General features: G+C 43.3%; 1 protein-coding gene across 2 annotated transcripts in view; it reads left to right on the plus strand.

The window, feature by feature from the left end:
• Nucleotides 1–22,716, plus strand: part of LOC106613518 (prolyl 3-hydroxylase 2) — a 94,517-nt gene that overhangs the window by 61,610 nt on the left and 10,191 nt on the right. For both annotated transcript variants that reach the window (XM_014215861.3, XM_082956716.1), the window contains exons 3-5: nucleotides 8,856–9,045; nucleotides 18,392–18,523; nucleotides 20,798–20,925. In XM_014215861.3, the coding sequence (XP_014071336.1) occupies nucleotides 8,856–9,045; nucleotides 18,392–18,523; nucleotides 20,798–20,925 (450 nt within the window). The remainder of the gene's footprint in view (nucleotides 1–8,855; nucleotides 9,046–18,391; nucleotides 18,524–20,797; nucleotides 20,926–22,716) is intronic.

A 22,716-nucleotide genomic window follows, 5' to 3' on the forward strand; every position in this document is an offset into this window, starting at 1 on the left:
ATGCCACTGAGCTACATGGACACTGAAAAGACAATACAAAAGAGAAATTATAAACTGGGTGGTTCGAGCCCTGAATGCTGATTGACTGACAGCCGTGGTATATCAGACCGTATACCACGGGTATGACAAAACATTTATTTTTACTGCTCTAATTACGTTGGTAGCCAGTTTATAATAGAAATAAGGCACCTTTGTTTGTGGTATATAGCCAATATACCACGGCTAAGGGCTGTGTCTAGGCGCTCCGCGTTGCGTCGTGCATAAGAAAAGCCATATACCACACCCCCTCGTGCCTTACTGCTTAAATATAGCACGTATGTCAATAATTGTTCTATGGGTGTGAGCAGTGGTAGAAAAAGTACCCAATTGTCATACTTGAGTAAAAGTACATTACATTTACGTCATTTAGCAGACGCTCTTATCCAGAGCGACTTACAAATTGGTGCATTCACCTTATGATATCCAGTGGAACAACCACTTTACAATAGTACATCTATATCTTTTTTTTAGGGGGCGGGGGGGTTAGAAGGATTACTATATCCTATCCCAGGTATTCCTTAAAGAGGTGGGGTTTCAGGTGTCTACGGAAGGTGGTGATTGACTCCGCTGTCCTGGCGTCATGAGGGAGCTTGTTCCACCAAGGGGTGCCAGAGCAGCGAACAGTTTTGACTGGGCTGAGCAGGAACTGTGCTTCTGCAGAGGTAGGGTGAACGCAGTGCCCTTGTTTGGGTGTAGGGCCTGATGGTACGGAGGTGCCGTTCCCCTCACAGCTCCGTAGGCAAGCACCATGGTCTTGTAGCAGATGCGAGCTTCAACTGGAAGCCAGTGGAGAGAGCGGAGGAGCGGGGTGACGTGAGAGAACTTGGGAAGGCTGAACACCAGACGGGCTGCGGCGTTCTGGATGAGTTGTAGGGGTTTAATGGCACAGGCAGGGAGCCCCGCCAACAGCGAGTTGCAGTAATCCAGACGGGAGATGACAAGTGAACATATCGTAAAAGAAAATGACTCAAGTAAAAGTGAAAGTCACCCATTAAAATACTACTTGAGTAAAAGTCTAAAAGTATTTGGTTTGAAATGTACTTAAGTATCAAAAGTAAAGATAATCGCTAAAATATACTTAAGTATCAAAAGTAAAAGTATAAATCATTTCAAATTGCTTATATTAAGCAAACCAGATGGCACTATTTTCTTGTTTCTTTAATTTATGGATAGCCAGGGGCACAGTTCAACACTCAGACATCATTTACAAACTAAGCATTTGTGTTTAGTGAGTCCAACAGATCAGAGGCAGTAGGGATGACCAGGGATGTTCTCTTGATAAGTGCGTGAATTAGACCATTTTTCTGTCCTGCGAAGCATTGAAAATGTTACTAGTACATTTGGGTGTCAGGGAAAATGTAAGGAGTAAAGTACATTATACTCTTTAGGAATGTAGTGGAGTAAAAGTCAAAGTCCAAAATATAAATAGTAAAGTACAGATACCGCAAAAAAACGACGTAAGTAGAACTTTAAAATATTTTTACTTAAGTACTTTACACCACTGGGTGTGAGTGGGTGTGAGTGTGTGTATGTGTCTGTGCATATGAATGGGAGTGTGAAGGAGGGTGAATATGTGTAGGAGGGTGGGAGATAATGGGTGGGTGGCTGCATGGGGTATATGCTGTATGTGAATGAAGGAGAATGGATGAGTAAGTCGATATATGGATGGGTGTAAATGTGTCTAAGAAGAATGGAGTGTGGGAAAAGACAGCAAGTTGGGATAAACTTTGCCTGGGAGGGTAAGGGAGGGCAAGGATGGGAGGGGATGATAAGCTTGGCTTGGGTGTGCAAAAGGGGGAAGAAAACTGGGAGGGGGAGGCGGAGAGGTTTGGCATGGGAGGTTTGGCATCCCACTCTCTCGGTGGACCCATTCTCCTCAAGTTGACCCCCACCGGCCACTATACGTTCATTTAATTTACAAGGTAATACAAACTGGCGACAGTACTTAAGTGGCAGTCTTCCTCCAATGTATGTATAATGACATAATCTACAGTCTTTCGGTTCATTAGGAGAGGAGTTGGTGCTTAAAAGCTCTAAAAAGGCATAGTGCCTCAAAGTACAAAGAAGTACTTTGCTTTATGTTTTTTGTGTGTTCTCTGTTAAATGTCTGCTCAGTCCTCATAATCACATGCTCTATATATGTAATGTACACTACTGTTCAAAAGTTTGGGGTCACTTAGAAATGTCCTTGTTTTTGAAAGAAAAGCACATTTTGTGTCCATTAAAATAACATCAAATGGATCAGAAATACAGTGTAGACATTGTTAATGTTGTAAATGACTATTGTAGCTGGAAACGGCTGATTTGTAATGGAATATCTACATAGGCGTACAGAGGCCCATTAACAGCAACCATCACTCCTGTGTTCCAATGGCACGTTCTGTTAGCTAATCCAAGTTGATTATTTTAAAAGGCTAATTGATCATTAGAAAACCCTTTTGCAATTATGTTAGCACAGCTGAAAACTGTTGTCCTGATTGAAGAAGCAATAAAACTGGCCTTCTTTAGACTAGTTGAGTATCTGGAGCATCAGCATTTTTGGGTTCGATTACAGGCTCAAAATGTCCAGAAACAAAGAACTTCCTTCTGAAACTTGTCAGTCTATTCTTGTTCTGAGAAATAAAGGCTATTCCATGTGAGAAATTGCCAAGAAACTGAAGATCTCGTACAACGCTATGTACTACTTCCTTCACAGAACAGCGCAAACTGGCTCTAACCAGAATAGAAAGATGAGTGGGAGGCCCCGGTGCACAACTGAAAAAGAGGACAAGTACATTAGTGTCTAGTTTGAGAAACAGATGCCTCACAAGTCCTCAACTGGCAGCTTCATTAAATCGTACCCGCAAAACACCAGTCTCAACGTCAACAGTGAAGAAGCGACTCCGGGATGCTGGCCTTCTAGGCAGAGTTCCTCTGTCCAGTGTCTGTGTTATTTTGCCCATCTTAATCTTTTATTTTTATTGGCCAGTCTGAGATATGTTTTTTTCTTTGCAACTCTGCCTTGAAGGCCAGCATCCCGGAGTTGCCTCTTCACTGTTGACGTTGAGACTGGTGTTTTGCAGGTACTATTTAATGAAGCTGCCAGTTGAGGACTGATGTTCCCGGTCAAAAATGACAGGTCTTTAGAAATGAATGGGTGAGACTACAATTAGTGTAAAAAATTGAGTTCAGACACATGCCCATTCATCAGATGGACACACTTCCTCTCCCAGACCCCCACATGCATGTGTGTTTGAGCACACACACGCACACACACATACACCTCACTCCCCTTCTTGGCTTCCATGGCAACCCCCAAGGGAACCTTTCCCCATTAGAATCTTTCCCCCATGGGAACCACACCTGTTGGCATTCTCACAAACAATCGCAACATTGATTCAATAATATATAGAACTTTTATTGCAGCTCTGGTATATAAAGCTTTTTTGAGGCCTTGCTCACAATTCATTCTGTAGCAGCACAATGACCAAACGATATACTGTATCTGAGGCTCTTGATCATATCTTTGATCATGACACTGGTGAGGAGGAGGGAGTCCTTGTTAAACTTTGACACAAAGTAGTCTGTGATAAATAGCACAATATGTTTCATCTGAGTATTTGTTGTAGTCAAAATTATCCGTACATTATGCTTTTTTTACTCAAAAACTTGTTGTATGAGCTTAGGTCAATAAGGCGTACAGGCCATAAATAGCAAATAGAAACTCAAAACTTGTAATGTTCACAAGAACGTAAGTTGATAAAAAAAGATCCAAAACAACATTAGGTGATAATATATGTATTATTATAGATTTATAATCAGCTATAATGGGGCGGCCATTTTGGACCGGGAACACAGAATTAATTAACATGAAACGAACGCAACAGGAGAGTTAAAGAGATTGTCAGCAGATGTGGTTTTACTGCAAGAGTTACATGTGAATATGTATATAGGAGTTGGGTTGGAGAGGCCTATGCTGCCGCCTACTGTAGTAACAGTAGAGGTGTAGGCATCCTGATAAATAAGAATACACCATTTTCCCTTATATCCCAGTACATGGACCAAGAAGGCAGTTTTCTAATGTTGTATTGTATCTTATATGGTGAAAAATACACATTGATTTCACTGTACTGTATATCCCACTAGGGGCAATCTGGTGTTTTTAAATAGAATTACAGTGCCTTCAGAAAGTATTCACACCTCTTTACTTTTTCCACATTTTGTTTTGTTAAAGCTTGGATTTAAAATAGATTAAATTGATATGTTTTTGTCACTGGCCTACACACAATACCCCATAATGCCAAAGAGGAATTATGTTTTTTTAGAAATGTTTACAAATTAATATAAAATGAAAAGCTGAAATGTCTTGAGTCAATAAGTATTCAACCCCTTTTTTTATGGCATGCCTAAATGATTTCTGAAGTAAAAAATGTCTTAAGTCACATAATAAGTTGCATGGACTAACTCTGTGTGCATTAATAGTGTTTAAAATTAGTTTTAAATGACTACCTCACCTCTGTGCCCCACACATACAATTATCTGTAAGAACCCTCAGTCGAGCACTACATTTCAAACACAGATTCAACCACAAAGACCAGGGCATTTTCTAATGCCTCGCAAAGAAGGGCACTTATTGGTAGATGGGTAATTTTTTAAAAAGCAGGCGAAAATCCCTTTAGCATGGTGATGTTATTATTAATTATTCATTCACCTTTCAGTAGGATAATGACCTAAATCACATGACCAAATCTACACTGGAGTTGCTTACCAAGAAGACAGTGAATGTCTGGCGGAGTTACAGTTTTGACTTAAATCTAATTTAACATCTATGTCAAGAATTGAAAAAGGTTGTCTAGCAATTTTATTTTTATTTATTTAACTTTTATTTAACTATGCAAGTCAGTTGATGGCCTACCAAAAGGCAAAAGGCCTCCTGCGGGGAAGGGGCTGGGATTAAAAATGTAAATAAATGAAATAAAAATATAGGACAAAACACACATCACGACAAGAGAGACAAAACAACACTACATAAAGAGAGACCTACAGTAAGACAACAACATAGAATGGTAGCAACACAACATGACAACAACATGGTAGCAACACAACTTGGCAGCAGCACAACATGGTAGCAGCACAAAACATGGTGCAAACCGCCATCGATAAGAGACATTACTGTGCAGCCATATTCATCGACCTGGCCAAGGCTTTCGACTCTGTCAATCACCACATTCTTATCGGCAGACTAAACAGCCTTGGTTTCTCAAATGACTGCCTCGCCTGGTTCACCAACTACTTCTCTGATAGAGTTCAGTGTGTCAAATCGGAGGGCCTGTTGTCTGGACCTCTGGCAGTCTCTATGGGGGTGCCACAGGGTTCAATTCTCGGGCCGACTCTTTTCTCTGTATACATCAACGATGTCTCTCTTGCTGCTGGTGATTCTCTGATCCACCTCTACGCAGACGACACCATTCTGTATACTTCTGGCCATTCTTTGGACACTGTGTTAACTAACCTCCAGATGAGCTTCAATGCCATACAACTCTCCTTCCGTGGCCTCCAACTGCTCATAAATGCAAGCAAAACTAAATGCATGCTCTTCAACCGATCGCTGCCCGCACCTGCCCCCCGTCTAGCATCACTACTCTGGACGGTTCTGACTTAGAATATGTGGACAACTACAAATACCTAAGTGTCTGGTTAGACTGTAAACTCTCCTTCCAGACTCACATTAAGCATCTCCAATCCAAAATTAAATCTAGAATCGGCTACCTATTTCGCAACAAAGCATCCTTCACTCATGCTGCCAAACATACCCTCGTAAAACTGACCATCCTTCCGATCCTCGACTTCGGCGATGTCATTTACAAAATAGCCTCCAACACTCTACTCAACAAATTGGATGCAGTCTATCACAGTGCCATCCGTTTTGTCACCAAAGCCCCATATACTACCCACCATTGCGGCCTGTACGCTCTCGTTGGCTGGCCCTCGCTTCATACTCGTCGCCAAACCCACTGGCTCCAGGTCATCTACAAGTCTTTGCTAAGTAAAGCCCCGCCTTATTTCAGCTCACTGGTCACCATAGCAGCACCCACTCGTAGCACGCGCTCCAGCAGGTAAATCTCACTTGTCACCCCCAAAGCCAATTCTTCCTTTGGCCGCCTTTCCTTCCAGTTCTCTGCTGCCAATGACTGGATCAAACTGCAAAAATCACTGAAGCTGGAGACTCATATCTCCCTCACTAGCTTTAAGCACCACCTGTCAGATCAGCTCACAGATCACAGCACCTGTAATATAGCCCATCCATCTACCTCATCCCCATACTGTATTTATCTTGCTCCTTTGCACCCCAGTATTAATACTTGCACATTCATCTTCTGCACATCAATCACTCCAGTGTTTAATTGGTATATTGTAATTACTTCACCATGGCCTATTTATTGCCTTACCTCCCTTATCTTACCTCATTTGCACACACTGTATATAGATTTTTCTGCTGTATTATTGACTGTATGTTTGTTTATTCCATGTGTAACTCCGTGTTGTTGTACGTGTCGAACTGCTTTGCTTTATTCTTGTCCAGGTCGCAGTTGTGAGAACTTGTTCTCAACTGACCTACCTGGCTAAATAAAGGTGAAATAAATAAAAATAAAACATTATTGGGCACAGACAACAGCACAAATGACAAGAAGGTAGAGACAACAATACATCACTCAAAGCAGCCACTACTCTTAGTGAGAGTAAGCAATGATCAACAACCAAATTGACAGAGCTTGAAGAATTTTTTGGGCAAATGTTGCAATGCAAATAGTCTGGGTAGCCATTTGATTAGATGTTCAGGAGTCATAACTTGGGGGTAGAAGCTGTTTAGAAGCCTCTTGGAACTAGAATTGGTGCTCAGGTACCGCTTGCCATGCAGTAGCAGAGAGAACAGTCTATGACTAGGGATGGCTGGAGTCTGACAATTTTTAGGGCCTTCCTCTGACATCGCCTGGCATAGAGGTCCTGGATGGCAGGAAGCTTGGCCCCAGTGATGTACTGGGCCATACGCACTACCCTCTGTTGTGCCTTGCGGTCGGAGGCCAAGCAGTTGCCATACCAGGCAGTGATGCAACCAGTCAGGATGCTCTCGATGGCGCAGCTGTAGAGCCTTTTCTAGAAGAGAAGAACAAAGGATAAAAGAAACAATAGTAGGAAACCCAGTGAAAAAAAATGGCAGCTCAACAGAACTCACCAAGAGCTCTTGGACCACTCAAACACAGCAGAAAGCCTTTATAAGATATCTGGCTAACATTTAGTAGTGAATTGCATTCAAGTGTAACTTTATCACCTCATGTGCGCTGCACAACAGACTCACTGACAGATATTGAACGCTATGGACTCACCAGCTCCTGCTTTCTCCCGTTGTGCTATTTATACAAACAAACATGTGACTGGATCCACTGTTCTGGGTAATTACGGTAAGCTTCATAACGGAAAATAATGTGACAGGTTGAAATGAAGATGTAACGGCTGTTGAATGGAGTAGACCAAGGCGCAACACAATATACAAAGCGAAAACGACAGCCAAACAGTTCTGTCAGGTCTACTAAACAGAAATTAGCCACCCACAAAACCCAAAGGAAAACAGGCTACCAAAGTATGGCTCCCAATCAGCGACAACGATGTACAGCTGTCCCTGATTGAGAGCCATACCAGGCCAAAACAAAGAAATACAAAAACATAGAAAAAAGGACATAGAATGCCCACCCTAGTCACACCCTGGCCTAACCAAAATAGAGAATAAAACCCTCTCTATGGCCAGGGCGTGACAGAAGAACGCAATCTGCTTCATCTCCTAAAGTATTGCACAAGGTTATTGCGGATATTAACGTAAAAAGTAGCTTGAGTATATTCCCATTTATTAAAAAACTTCAAAGAGATAGTTTGACGGTATTGAAAATTCATCCCGTGACTTTTTCCAAGTACCCTGGCATATGGTATATACGGTATACCGCCCAAGCCTATTTGGCAGGACCAGACTGGGCTTTCTCTCTGAAACCCTCTTGCCTCTTTCTGCCAACCAGAAATCGGTGTACAGTCTTTCAATTGAACATTTTGGTGTTGCCAGGTTTCGGTGTTTCTTTGAGTGCCATATGCATTGTGCCTACAAAACAGTAAGTACCTAGCCAGAGCATTGAGTGCCAGTTCGTATTAGCTGAATCAGTGTCTGTTTTTAACATATTTTCAGCTATTACCATTCTAAATAAAGTGCATTGTGTGACTACTCTATGTAAATGGTTCTTTGTGTTGGTGGTTATCCGTGATCCAAGTCTTTTGGCTGACAGTGGCCAGTGCAATTTCATGCGTGGAGACGAGTTTAGGTAAATGACTGCTGCTTGTGGAGAGCACTGAAGCCCACTGAGGTTTGATTGTGGAGGGATGTGTCAATGCTCACACAGTCACATTCATTGTAGTGCTGCAGTGGTGACTGCCTGTCTGTCTGTCTCTCCACACAGACAGACTACACTACACTGTTTACTCTATGCTTTCGTCATTTAGCAGGCAGCTGCAACTTGTATTTTAGCAGGCAGCTGCAACTGTCTATGATTGTCTATACTACACCTCTATGTGTATAGATGTGGTCACAAGCTGAGCTAAATTCTTTATCCGCTTTCTCTCTCTCATCCTCTCTCTTTCTATGCCTTTGTCTCCCTATATCTCTCTGCCTCCCCTATTATTGGGTCCCTTCTCTCCCCTATCCTCCTCTCCCTGCCTCTCTCCTCCTCTCCTATTCCCACCCACCCTCCCTCTCTCCCTCTCTCCCTCTCTCCCTCCCTCCCCCTCTCTCCCCACAGAGGTCCTTCTCAGCCGGGGTGAAGCTGTATGACAGTGCAGACTACAAGGGGGCCATCGCCCAGTTCGAGGAGGCCCTCCAGGAGTACTACAAGGCCGACGTGGAGTGTCGGGCCCTCTGCCAGGGGCCCCAGAGGTTCGAGGAGCAGGACCATGTCCTCTACCGCTACAGCCTATACGAACTGGTCTCAGGTCAGTCACTATGTAGTTCTGTGTAGTGTCTGTGTATCTATAACACCTATGTAATGGCCACGTACACAGCCGTCACCATGTCTTGAGACATCTTAAGACACGTGATGGCTGGGTATGTATGTAGTGTTTATAACAGCTCCTATGTGGTGTCTATGTAGTGCCTTTAACACATATACGCTGAGTATTCAAAACATTAAGAACACCATGGCATAGACTGACCAGGTGAATCCCGGTGACAGCTATGATCCCTTATTGATGTCACTTGAGACATGGATTGTGTAGGTGTGCCTTTCAGAGGGTGAATGGGCAAGACAAAATATTTAAGTGTCTTCAGGTTTGTGTCAACTGCAACGCTGCTGGGTTCTTCACGCTCAACAGTTTCCTGTGTGTATCAAGAATGGTCCACCACCAAAATGACATCCAGCCTACTTGACACAACTGTGGGAAGAATTGGAGTCAGCATGAGCCAGCATCCTTGCGGAACGCTTTTGACACCTTGTAGAGTCCATGCCCCAACGAATTGAGGGCAAAAAGGGGGGAGGGGGGTGTTCTTTGGTATACCTAATGTTTGGTATAGTCAGTCTATGTCTAACACCTCCTACGTAAGTCATAGTGTCTCACATCTGGTTTTCTAGCATTTATTTTACTCAAATCTGAGTTTTCTGGCTCTGACCGAATTCAACTCTTGTTGTACTCTGTGCCTTTGTGACTCGCTGATTGATTGCTTGGTGGATTTTGACACCGTGCAGTTTGTTGACCTGTGTGATTAGACATGTATGGATGTGTAATATGCGCTGCATGGGTGTGAGCTGCTTGTTTTGTATGCTGTATGCTGTATGCTGTATGCTGACTGACCAGAAGACCTTGATACTTGATTTGTCTGGGTTCACAGCTACTTTACTGCAGTGAGGAGTCTCTCAGCAGCCAGGGGTAGTATTTTAATTAAAAAAAACAGAGCTTTCTACTTTGAGTGATGGTTCACATTGCTTACAACCCCCTGGTGCAAAATGACCCCCCCCCCCCGAGAAACATAGTCTTGCGAAAAACAGCCATTTATCATGTTATGAAGTGGAGGTTTAACGTGGGATGGGAAACTTCTCTTGCTTTCAGATGTTTTGATATGGTATACGGCTATGCCATGCTCACTAGGTGATAAACTCTGGCTGGCAGTGGGCTGGTAGATGGTGGGGGACTTGGCACAGGGTCAAAGGCAAGGTTGGGTAGGTTACTTTCTAAATGTAATCTGTTAGTTACTAGTTACCTGTCCAAAATTGTAATCAGTAATGTCACTTTTGGATTACTCAAACTCAGTAACGTAATCTGATTACATTCCGTTACTTTTAGATTACTTTCCCTTTAAGAGGCATTAGAAGAAGACAAAAATGTATGTTACCAATTGAACGACATCTATTGCAGGATAAATCAATGTTAAAGTTTACATAGCTGACCATAATATGGATGTTCAATTTTACTTTATGGGTTGGATATGTAGGCTTCTTCTAACCCATCACTTTCTACTACATATAATAATACGATTCAATTATATATTTACATAAAAGTCTATCAGAATTCCAGTCATTCCAATTAATGTTATACCCCTGAGATATTCAAGAATAGGACTTGGAAATATGGAAGTATAAATTAGCCATATTGTTTTACCTGAGCATGACCCCAAAACGAAGGACTTATTAGCCAGCCCTACTCTGTTGTTTATGATTGTGTTGTCATGGAGGACTGATTGGACTCGACTGATTCGAGTTGGAAAATAAATGCTGTGCTCATGGAATGGCATGCTTTCAGCACTACTGAAAAGTGCTATTTACATGTGAAAAATGTATGCCATATGCTGCATTTGTTATAGGACTATTGTTTACCTGTTGGTGACACTTTGATATCTTGATAATATGCAGCTGTTTAAAGGGCAAATGGATGAAACAGATGAATCAATAATAAAACGGGCGCCCCGCCTCTGTTTTGGTAAAAAGCTGAGGGTCTGGCCTGGAGAAATATAACCACTCTCAGATTAATAGACAGAGCTATGGATGCAAGGACTGACCATTCATGATATCAACATTATTGTTTTAACCATGTTATGAGGCTATACAGTGTTTGTTTGCATTTACAATGATAAACATCGGAGAAAAACAAGCTTATATTTTGGGTTCTTATGGAGTGTGACAGTTGAACTAATCCATTGAGGCATTTATAAGTTATATTCTTCAAGAATCAATGGATATACAGTATATATAATTTATAAATCCCAAAATTGATGTAGCAACTACAGATTGCCCCTTTAAGTCTATCAAAAGTGTGCGAGTTTCAGCATGTGTCCATTAGGAAAAAAATAATTTATCAGCATGAATTAGATTGAGCAATAAAAGCCCCACTTTTATTCCAGAGGCTGGGATCCGCACTATGCAGCTGTTTGTTGCAAGAGCTCATTCTTCACTGGCTGTCCACTGGTTTCAAAATCAATGATTGATATGCAGCTTAAACTTCTTGAATTCAAACATTATTGGGTTCAAATACACATTTAGATTTGTAAACAGCCATCTACAACAACCACAATCCATATGGCGCAAATAGCTAAATGAGAGAGCAGCGGTGTGATTCACATCAATGCACTATGTAGATATCAATAATAAGTGACATCTGTATCGCCGTAGACTACACCACTGCTGTCATCCTCACATCCAAGCGTTTGTTCAAATTGGATCATCTTTGGATGCCGACAGCAGTCGCATCATTGGAAGATATAGCTTGGACTGTAGCCTACAAATGCCTATTCCTGTTCTTTTCCCGCGATCCATCAAACACATTTGGTGTGTCATCATAGTGGTCTCTGACTTGTGGTCTTAAACTTAAATTTGCACCTTTTTTCAATGCTGATTTGAATGTCACTGAGAAAACGGAGAAGTGTCAAATATTTCTTCCCCGCAAACATCTTTTCTGAATTAAAAAGTAATCCTCAAAGTAATCATCTAGTTTTTCAAAAGTATCTGTGATCTGATTACAATATTTTTGCTAGTAACGTAACGGATTACAGTTACCGTTTTTTGTTGTTGTAAATATTACATGTAATCCGTGACTCTCCAGCTCTGGTCAAAAAGCAGATGAGGGAAAATATGCAGCGAGAGAGAGAGGGCGTTCTGGACCGCTAGGTTGCTAAATGCCAAGAAATCACAAACTGTTGTGTAAACTGCCCAATGTCTCTCTTTCACAGGGCCTGACAGCGCACACATAATAATGGTGACTTGTTTTTGATGTCACGCTTTTGTGTCGGAGATTAGTCATTGCTTAGAACATATTTGAATGAGGATAATTGAATGAGGTGAAGTATGAGATGGCTGCCATGATTTGGTCAATATTTGTTACAGCTTAAGAAGTTTTAGCCAAATCATTCTTCCAAACTGAACCTTTATTGATTTGACAAAAACAACTCCCTCAGTTTGGAAATGGTCTAATGTTTTTTTTCATATTAACAGTTTAAAACAACATGAATGTTAAAATAAATATACTCTTTTTTCATTATGAAGGGAGTACTGGTACACTCTACTTAACAGCAAATACCCCTACGCCATATCTCATGTGGTTCTGCCATTAAATGTCAGAGAGAGCTACTTACCGTAAGTTACCTCCTCGAGGATACTTTTTTTCAGATAAATGACTTTTCCACCTGGACTACTTCATGGGACATTTCATTTTAAAACTACCTCCCTTCATCTCTTTTGGACTGTCAAGGAAAATGGCTGACAAGGCTTGAAACACCAATGACTCCTCACACATATTTTGGTTCTTGGCATTTCCTGTGTAATATCCTGGTATTGTAATTTCAAAACATTGTTGTGGCCATGAGTCTGTCTTTGGCTAAGTGGTCCAACAGACCACTGAACATCTTGAAATAACCTCTAAGCGGGTGGAGATGAGTGCAGGAAAAGCAATGAGCAGTGTATTGATTGTGTGAAGTCCAACACAGTTGGAGACAAATGTGTACGGTATACATATACTTTACTCTTTCCTCTGGCTGTCTCTGTGTGTGTTCACGTGGAAAGCCTTTTTGAGATCTTTTTGACTTGCTCTGTTACCATCTTAGGTGATCCAAAAAGCCAACAGTCTGAAACTGGGCCAGCATGAGTGCCTAGCTATTGCCAAAGGACACAGCCATAGTGAGCCCTGCTTGTAAATCTCTCTCTCTCTCTCTCTCTCTCTCTCTCTCTCTCTCTCTCTCTCTCTCTCTCTCTCTCTCTCTCCATCCTTTCAATTCAAAGAGCTTTATTGGCATGGGGAACATACGTTTACATTGCCAAAGCAAGTTGTAAACATTACACTCACAAAGTTCCAAAGGAATAGAGACATTTCAAATGTCATATTATGGCTATATACAGTGTTGTAATGATGTGCAAATAGTTCAAAAGGGAAAATAAATAAACATAAATATGTGTTGTATTTACAATGGTGTTTGTTCTTCACTGGTTGCCCTTTTCTTGTGGCAACAGGTCACAAATCTTGCTGCTGTGATGGCACACTGTGGTATTTCACCCAGTAGATGTGGGAGTTTATCAAAATTGGATTTGTTTATGAATCTTGGTGTATAATCTTAGGGAAATATGTGTCTCTAATATGGTCATACATTTGGCAGGAAGTAAGGAAGTGCAGCTCAGTTTTCCACCTCATTTTGTGGGCAGTGTGCACACATCCTGTCTTCTCTTGAGAGCCAGGTCTGCCTAGTTTTTTAAAATGTTTTATTAATTCTTTCCAATGGGTCAAATCTTTTTGTTTTCTCATGATGTGGTTGGGTCGAATTGTGTTGCTGTCCTGGGGCTCTGTGGGGTCTGTTTGTGTTTGCAAACAGAGCCCCAGGACCTCTCTCTCTCTTTCCCCACCCTCACTCTCTTTCTTCACCGTCTCTCTTTCTCTTTCCCCACCCTCTCTCTCTTTCTTCATCCTCTCTCTCTCTCTCTCTCTCCTTTCTCTCTCTCTGCATCACCTCTCCTCATCAGCCATGGTCATACAGTTCTGACCACAAAGTCATCCAGAGCAGGTCTGGTCAATGTTTGGTGACCTCATTGGTCAGTTACAGCCCCACGTATCCAGCCCTAAGTCTACAACCGTTGAACTGAGAGAGAGAGAGTTGTTTCAGATTTGTTTCCATTTTTACCACTTCAGTTTCATAATTTCTCCATAATGTCTTGTCAGTGAGCACTCAGTGTACAGTCTGGCATTCATGCTCCATTGAGGGAAAACATTTGGTTAGCGTACTGTGTTATTGTTGCATTTTTGGTAGTCCAAAGTGTCATTGCGTCAGGCCTAGCTGTGAGTCCATAGACTCCAGGGCCCATATTCATAAAGATCATGAATGCTGATCTAGGATCAGGTCCTCCCTTCTTAATGGAATCTTATTCATGATGTGTTAAAAGGAAACTGATCCTGCTCTGACATGCTTTATGAATATGGATGTGTAACAGGCAGTGGAGGCTGCTGAGGGGATGTCACGTCCTGACCAGTAAAAGGGGTTATTTGTTATAGTAGTTTGGTCAGGGCGTGGCAGGGGGTGTTCGTTTTGTGTGTTTTGGGGTTTTGATGTATGTTCTATATTTTATATTTCTATGTTCATTCTATGTTCCCTATCCTTGTTTAGTATTTCTGTGTTTTGGCCTGGTATGGCTCTCAATCAGGGACAGCTGTACTTTGTTGTCGCTGATTGGGAGCCATATTTAGGTAGCCCTTTTTCCACCTGTCTTTTGTGGGAAGTTGATTTTGCATAGCTGTGAGTAGCCTGCAATACTGTTCGTTCGTTGCGTTTTGTTTATTGTTTTGCTGGTTCACGTTAATTAAAATATGATGAACCCAACCCAGCGCCTTGGTCTACTCCTTCAGACGGACGTTACAGGGGAGGACGGCTCATAATAATGCCTGGAACGGAGCGAATGGAATGGCATCAACCACATGAGTTTGATGTATTTGATACCATTCCTCTCCAGCCAGTACCACAAGCCTGTCCTTCCAAATGAAGGTGCTACCAACCTCCTGTGGTGACAGGGGTGTCAGACCTCTCATAGCACTGGAAAATAGTCATGTGATTATGCAATTATACACACACACACACACAAGCTTAGTCAGCTGTGTTTGTGTTGACATTAGCCAGTTGCGCAGTTCCCCTCACAGAATTCACTGCTGCTAGCGGTATTGTGGTGGTCTTGAAGCTAAGCTGAGTCGATGGCAAGCGTGCTTTGTCTCAATCACACATTGCGCAAACATGCCAAAAACGTACAGTCTTGGCTTTGATGAGGCTTTTCTCAATGTCTAATTATGCCAAGAGTTCTTTTTCCATAGGACTTCAACAACTGTAGAATCAGCGCAATTGTAGTTTCTTTGACCGTGGGACTATGCACCTCAAGTGTTGAATGAATCAAGTCTAAAGTGCTATTTGATCTTGATGGAGAAGCACCGTCACATGGAAAAGCATTTCATTTGACTTGATTTATTAGGATCTCCAATGGCGACAGCTAGTTTTCCCGGGTTCCGGCACATAACGAAAAAGACATTACAGACAAAAGACTTTATAGTTGACATACATTTGAAAACATGAACATGTAGTGTGTGGATCGGTTACACATACATACACTATACAGTATATATAAAAGTATGTGGACACCCCTTTAAATTAGTGGATTGCTGACAGGTGTATACAATCTAGCACACAGCCCTGCAATCTCCATAGACAAACATTGGCAGTAGAAGGGCCTTACTAAAGAGCTCAGTGACATTTCACGTGGCACCGTCATAGGATGCCACCTTTCCAACAAGTCAGTTCGTCAAATTTCTGCCCTGCTAAAGCTTCCCCGGTCCACTGTAAGTGTTGTTATTGTGAATTGGAAACATCTAGGGGCAACAACGGCTCAGCCACAAAGTGGTAGGCCACACAAGCTCACAGAACAGGACTGCAGAGTACTGAAGCGCACAACGCTTAAAAATCGTCTATCCTTGGTTGCAACACTCACTACCGAGTTCCAAACTGCCTCTGGAAGCATCGTCAGCACAATAATTGTTCGTCGGGAGCTTCATGAAATGGGTTTCCATGGCCGAGCAGCCGCACCAAGCCTAAGATCACCATGCGCAATGCCAAGCGTCGGCTGGAGTGGTGTAAAGCTTGCCGCCATTGGACTCTGGAGCAGTGCAAACACGTTCTCTGGAGTGATGAATCACGCTTCACCATCTGGCAGTCCAACGGACGAATCTGGGTGTGGCGGATTCCAGGAGAATGCTACCTGCCCCAATGCATAGTGCCAACTGTAAAGTTTGGTGGAGGAGGAATAATGGTCTGGAGCTGTTTTTCGTGGTTCGGGCTAGGCCCCTTAGTTCCATTGAAGGGAAATCTAAACACTACAGCATACAATGACATTCTAGACGATTCTGTACTCCCAACTTAGTGTCAACAGTTTGGGGAAGGCCCTTTTTTACTGTTTCAGCTTTGCAGTGCCCGCATGCACAAATCAAGGTCCATACAGAAATGTTTTTTGGAGATCAGTGTGGAAGAACTTGACTGGCCTGCACAAAGCCCTGACCTCAACCCCATCATAAACATTTGGGATGAATTGGAACGCCGGACTGCGAGCCAGGCCTAATTATCCGACATCGGTGCCCGACATCACTAATGCTCTTGTGGCTGAATGCTGAATTGAAGCAAGTCCCGGCAGCAATATTCCAACATCTAGTGGAAAGCCTTCCCAGAAGAGTGGAGACTGTTATAGCAGCAAAGGGGGGACCAACTCCATATTAATGCCCATGGTTTTGGAATGAGATGTTCGACGAGCAGGTGTCCACATACTTTTGGTTATGTAGTGTACATGTGAATGGAAGGGAATAATTTTCCTTTACACTACAGTATTCATATTGCTATATATTTATGTGATCCTGTAGTGGTTTACTGTCTTCCGACGTACTTTCGTCCGTGGTTATGGGGGTGGCACAATATAAGGGGTTACACAAAGCAACTTTCGTGCAATTTTAGTTACAGTTGCAAGTGACAACGTCTCAAAAAACGTTGCTGATACACGAAGCAACTCAAACGCTATTGAAATTGCGTGCGACAGCCAATCAAATTGAACCCTCTTTTGTTTACTTGATAGCTAGCTACACCAATAGCTAGCTAGAATCATGTGTTATTAACCAGATAAAAATGTATTAAAAGACTTAAAAGCAATACAAATAAAGTTGTCCAGCCACATGGTTTGAGAATTTGAAATTCACCCAATATAAGGGGACATTTTTTTCTTGGAGAGCGTGTGCCTCCATTCTCCTCTCTCCTCAACAGAGTGTGGTTCTGTGACAACATGCTCACGCTCAACCTCACTGGCCACAAACACACAAAAACTCCATCTGGCTCCTGTCCCCTCCTCTTCTCCAACTCCTGCCTCCAGCCTGACATCACGGAACGATACATGAACCTTACACGACGGCGCCATGATATCAACATGACTGACTCCTAAAGAATGGAAATATTTGTTGATAACCTTAGGTGTTCTTTTCTCCGTCCGTATGTGAGAGCAACAAATACAGACCTGGTCTGGGCAACGAATCAACAAATACAAAGACTAGCAACGAGAGAAGAGATTATTGTTGGTGTTCTTTAGTTATGGAGATACAGGAGTATCCGCTTGTCTGGGCCGCTCTGACCTGTGATTTCACAGTGGTTGACTTCACAGGAGCATGTCACCCAGGGACATTGGTTAACCTGAATCCCACCTCGGTCATCTCTTTCTTTTTTGTTTGTCATAGAGAAAGGATGATGCTATTTTATACATACATGTCAATAGGTCCATTTATTACTGTGCTAAATGTTTCGTTCACCCACTAATGTTACCCGCTGTGTGTGGAAGGTGATGAAAACGTTGTTGAACGCTAAGGTGTGTGTGTGTGTGGCTTTAGGGTATTATTCCTCAGTAGACCTGAGAGTCTCAGTGCGTGAAGCTAAATGTAGTACAAAGAAAAAGGAAATACCTTTGAATTGGCTCTATTAGCCACTGAATCTCTGATAGAACCAAGTGTTGGGCTGACGTGTCTAGAGTGTTCACAAATCTAGTACGGAGAATGCAAAGCACAATATCTACAGTAAATCAGTGGCGACCTGGCTGAAAAGCAACCTTTGCGATAGCAGTAAAGAATGTATGGTAATCAGTCAGATGACAACACTGCATGAGACGTTACAGTAGGCATTGCGAATGGTTCCTCATCATTATCACACGACTCAATGCTTTTCCTCAGGAGGACATTACTCTGCTTTAAAAATGCTTATGAATCTATGACTTCACCTGTATCCCCACCCACCCTCCTGTGTGTGTTTCAGACCACTTCACCCAGGCGCTGCACTGTGAACACGAGTGTGTGAGAGACCTGTCCACCCGGCCCGGCCGTCTGTCTCCCATGGAGAACTACCTGCCTCTACACTACGACTACCTGCAGTTTGCCTACTTCCAGAGTGAGTAACATTACCCTACTGCACCCTACTTTCACCTAGGTTTACCTCTACAGTACGACTGCCTGCGGTTCACCCACTTCCAGAGTAAGGGCTGGAATTATCGCCCAAGATCCGCGCTATAGCTAGATTGAAATTTAAAGGCAATGTTCCCGCCTTCGCGGACACTGCATTCGCGGTAAATGCTGCATGTGTCGGCTCAATCGGATATTACCTTCGCAGTTGAATGTGGATCTTCCGAGATACTTCCGCGATACGGATTGAATCCAGCCCCAAGTCTTACCTAACCGCACCCTACTTTACCCTACTTGACACTGCTTGCCGACTTTCCAAACCACAGGGTGTGGTGTTCCGACTACAGCGATTGCCAACCCTGATCTTGGAGGGATGTGGTGTGTACAGGCTTTTATTCACTAACAATAACACACCTATATCGAATTATCATTTAATTAGATCAGTATTCCCCTGTTGGCTCTGAGAGACAGAGAACTGAGGAACACCTGGTCGCAGGCATGTGAAAAGACAGGGATTAGGGCAAATCACAAAGAGCTGTGGAGAAAGGCCAGAACTCGTATTCATAAAGCTTCTCAGAGTAGGAGTGCTGGTCTAGGATCAGCTCTACTTTTTAGATTGTAATGAATGGACAGGGTGGACCTGATCCAAGATCAGCATTCCTAATCGGAGACACTTTGTGAATACAGGCCCAGACTATCAACACCAAACAGACCAGGACCACACCTCATTAGAGAAGCACACACTGTTCCACTCAAACTGATTCAGCAACATTTATCCAATATCTGGTCTGGTGTTGTTCATAATAGGCCACCAGCATTTGTGTAGTCTGCGCTGTTTGGGGATCTGACATTAGAGGGGGGGGGGGGGGGGGGTTGGCAGGACAACATAGGAAAGGAGAGAAGGAAGGAAAAGCCAATGACCTCATCAGAATATGTCTAATAAACCCAATTGGCTCATGGGATCCTAGGAAAAAGACAGAGCTCAATGAATCATTCCCAGCAGCAGCAGCACTTAAAGTTATAGTTCAGGATTTTGGCAATGATGCCCTTTATGAAATCATGGATGCCCTTTTTATGTATCTGTGTCCACGATGAGGGAAGTGAGTTAGTTTCGCAGGCAAATGCTAACTAGTGCAATGACTGGAAGTCTACAAGTCTTGAGTCGCCTGTCAAGTCAAGTCTCCCCATCACTCAGCAGCCTCACATTGCTCTGCGGGAAGCTGTTTCCTCAATGATCCGTTCGGTGACATTGTCGTTTTTTTATGGCTTCGAAGCCCCTCACCGGAGGAGACGCGCTGACCGCAGAAATGCTGCTGCCTAAGGCCTGGCCGCCCCACCAGGAAGTGATATGTGAGCCCACGGGTGGATGTACGTGTGTGCCGTGGGCATGTGTGTATGTGTTACTTGCAATTCACTACTCGCTGTAAGCACTTTAGGGACAGGAGACACTGCCCGAGCCTGGAGCAGGTGTGTGTGTGTGTGTGTGTGTGTGTGTGTGTGTGTGTGTGTGTGTGTGTGTGTGTGTGTGTGTGTGTGTGTGTGTGTGTGTGTGTGTGTGTGTGTGTGTGTGTGTGTGTGTGTGTGTGTGTGTACCTCACCTAGCCTCTGACTGCCTCTCGCTGTTGTAGCGCTACTGCTGCTTGCTCCATTGTGGTCATGCCCCTGGAATGTTCAGCCGCGCTAGACTTCAAAATCTCATTTAGACCTAGGTTGCTTTATCACATGTGGACCTGTGCCGAACTTTGAGTGGAAACCTATAGGAAGTGTCTGTTATACTGTCTTCATCCCAAATGGCACCCTATTCCCTATATAGTGCACTACTTTTGACCAGAGCTCCATGGATGCTATTTGGGATGCAGTCTTACAGGGGAGTTCAAGGAGGGGGTCTGTAACGGAGGTGTGATGACAGTTCCTCTTGTTTAGGCGGGGCTCAGAAGGATGGATGGAGGTCTTTTAACCTCTCTACCTGTCAACAGTCTCATTAAACACCACCTTGCCTGAAACCTATTTCTATTCATTTATCTCCCTCTCACACTCTGTTTCTCTTTCGTGCGCTCTCTGTTCCTCTCGCTCTCTTTCTTTCTTTCTCTCACTCTATCTCTCCCTCTACCCCCTTTCTTTCAATTTCAATGTTCAATTCCATTTTCAATTCAAACAGGCTTCATCAACCCAAGAACAACCCGATGTTGTCAAAGCAATACAACAGAACGTAACACTAATGTCCATTTTATAATGTCTTCTTTCTCTCTCCCTGTCTCTCCAGTGAACATGGTGGAGGAGGCGATGGAGTGTGCCCAGTCCTACCTGCTGTTCCACGAGGGGGACGAGTTTATGACGGAGAACGTGGAGTACTACAGAGAGGCTGTGGGCCACGACGTCAAACCCCGGGAGGTAAGACCTTGGCTGCTTCCAAAATGGCACCCTATTCCCTATTTAGTGCACCACTTTTGATCCGGACCCTCATGGGCTATTCCCTAGCCTGGTCCCGGATATTTTTGTGCTATAATTTCAACTCCTTGTCAACCCAAACTGTTTGGCATGATAATGACTGGCAAGGAGTGGCATGATGGCACAAAAAGACTGGTACCCAGGCTAGCTATTCCCTATATAGTATAGTGCACTATAAGGAATAGAGTGCCATTTCTGACACGCACCTTGTTATTTACTTTGTTGACGTTGGAGGGTACTTTAATCAGTTACTGTTGCTCTTTCTGCGTTGTATGGCCAAATAGTTGGGGCCCAGAGTTTAGTTTTCATTCCTACAGATTCACTGTCCAATAGGTTTTATAAGCCTGTTATTGCTGCGTGAATTTAATGCCAGATATTTTTAGTGACTCATCATTTGTGTTTACCAGCAACTATATCCCCTAGGTGTTCCTAATTATCAGGTTATTGGGAATGTAAATGTGCTGATAATTCAGAGCCGACGTTTGTAATGGCTCACTATTCCCCGTGTAGGGAATAGGGTGCTACTTGGGGTGCATCCGTAATCAGTTTGCCTGGAGAACTATCTCGAACTGGCAAATTAGCAGCCGGTTTGCCCCGAAGAACTTGTTCCCCCCCCAAGAATGGTCGACTTTAAACCCTCAAACCTGCTCCACTCTCTGTACAGCCAAGGAGTCTCTTGTTCTGCACTCCTTCCCTTGCGGGCCCATTTTCCTGGAAAGCCTGGAACCTATTAGAGTGAACGTGAGTTCTCCCAGTAGGGCCAGGGTGTGTGTGTGAGAGAGAGAGTTTGCGTGCGCGTGCGCGCGCGTGTGTGTGTGTGTGTGTGTGTGTGTGTGTGTGTGTGTGTGTGTGTGTGTGTGTGTGTGTGTGTGTGTGTGTGTGTGTGTGTGTGTGTGTGTGTGTGTGTGTGTGTGTGTGTGTGTGTGTGTGTGTGCGCATGCCAGCGGACAAACCAGTGCAGCTAATGACTGTGGTTAGGACTCTGACATCAACCATCTCCGTCCCTCTGGCTCTCTCCTCTCGGCCCCTCGACTCTCCTTTCCTCCATTCCATCTTTCTCTCCCTCTCAGCCCCTCTTCTCTCCTCTCCATTCCTCTCTCTTTCTTTCTCGTACTTTTCTCTCTCTGCGGCTTCAGGGACCTCATTTAGCCAGCATATAGAGCAGTAGAGAGCTGTGGTCTGCCTGCCCGCCTTCCTGGCAAGGCCTCCTGTCCTTCAGGAACAGGGAGGAGGGGTTATATCATGCATCAATGCCCACAGAAACAATTTAGGAGCTGTTTACATTACAGGTGGAAAGAGGATTTTTTTCGCCCACCACAAACGCCACTGGCTGCTCAGGTTTCAAAACAGCCTTGCCACTTCTTGTCTATTGCAGATGTTCACCCGTTCTTTCCCTCATTCCTCCTCTCCCTACTCCCAACCCCTATAATGTAAGTCCAAGACACTACAGTCACACCAGCCCTCTTTAAGGCCTTGCCAGGAAGGACTAGTAAAAAGAGGGTTGTTACATGCCATTTGACACCCACCATCTCAGATTGTTCTAAAATCGTTTCTGTAGTTAGAAACAGATAAGATTAGCATTCCTGCAACAATATTTTGTTGAAATACAGTCTCTGAGACTAATTGATTGTACCCAAATTGGACATTTTAATTTATAGGATTCATATAATATTCAATAAATATAGTACCTAACATCCGATTTGGACCAAACTTTTTTCTAACAATGAGTAAGAC

Source organism: Salmo salar, chromosome 10 (genome assembly GCF_965601325.2).
Source record: "Salmo salar chromosome 10, fSalSal1, whole genome shotgun sequence".
Lineage (NCBI taxonomy): Eukaryota > Metazoa > Chordata > Actinopteri > Salmoniformes > Salmonidae > Salmo > Salmo salar.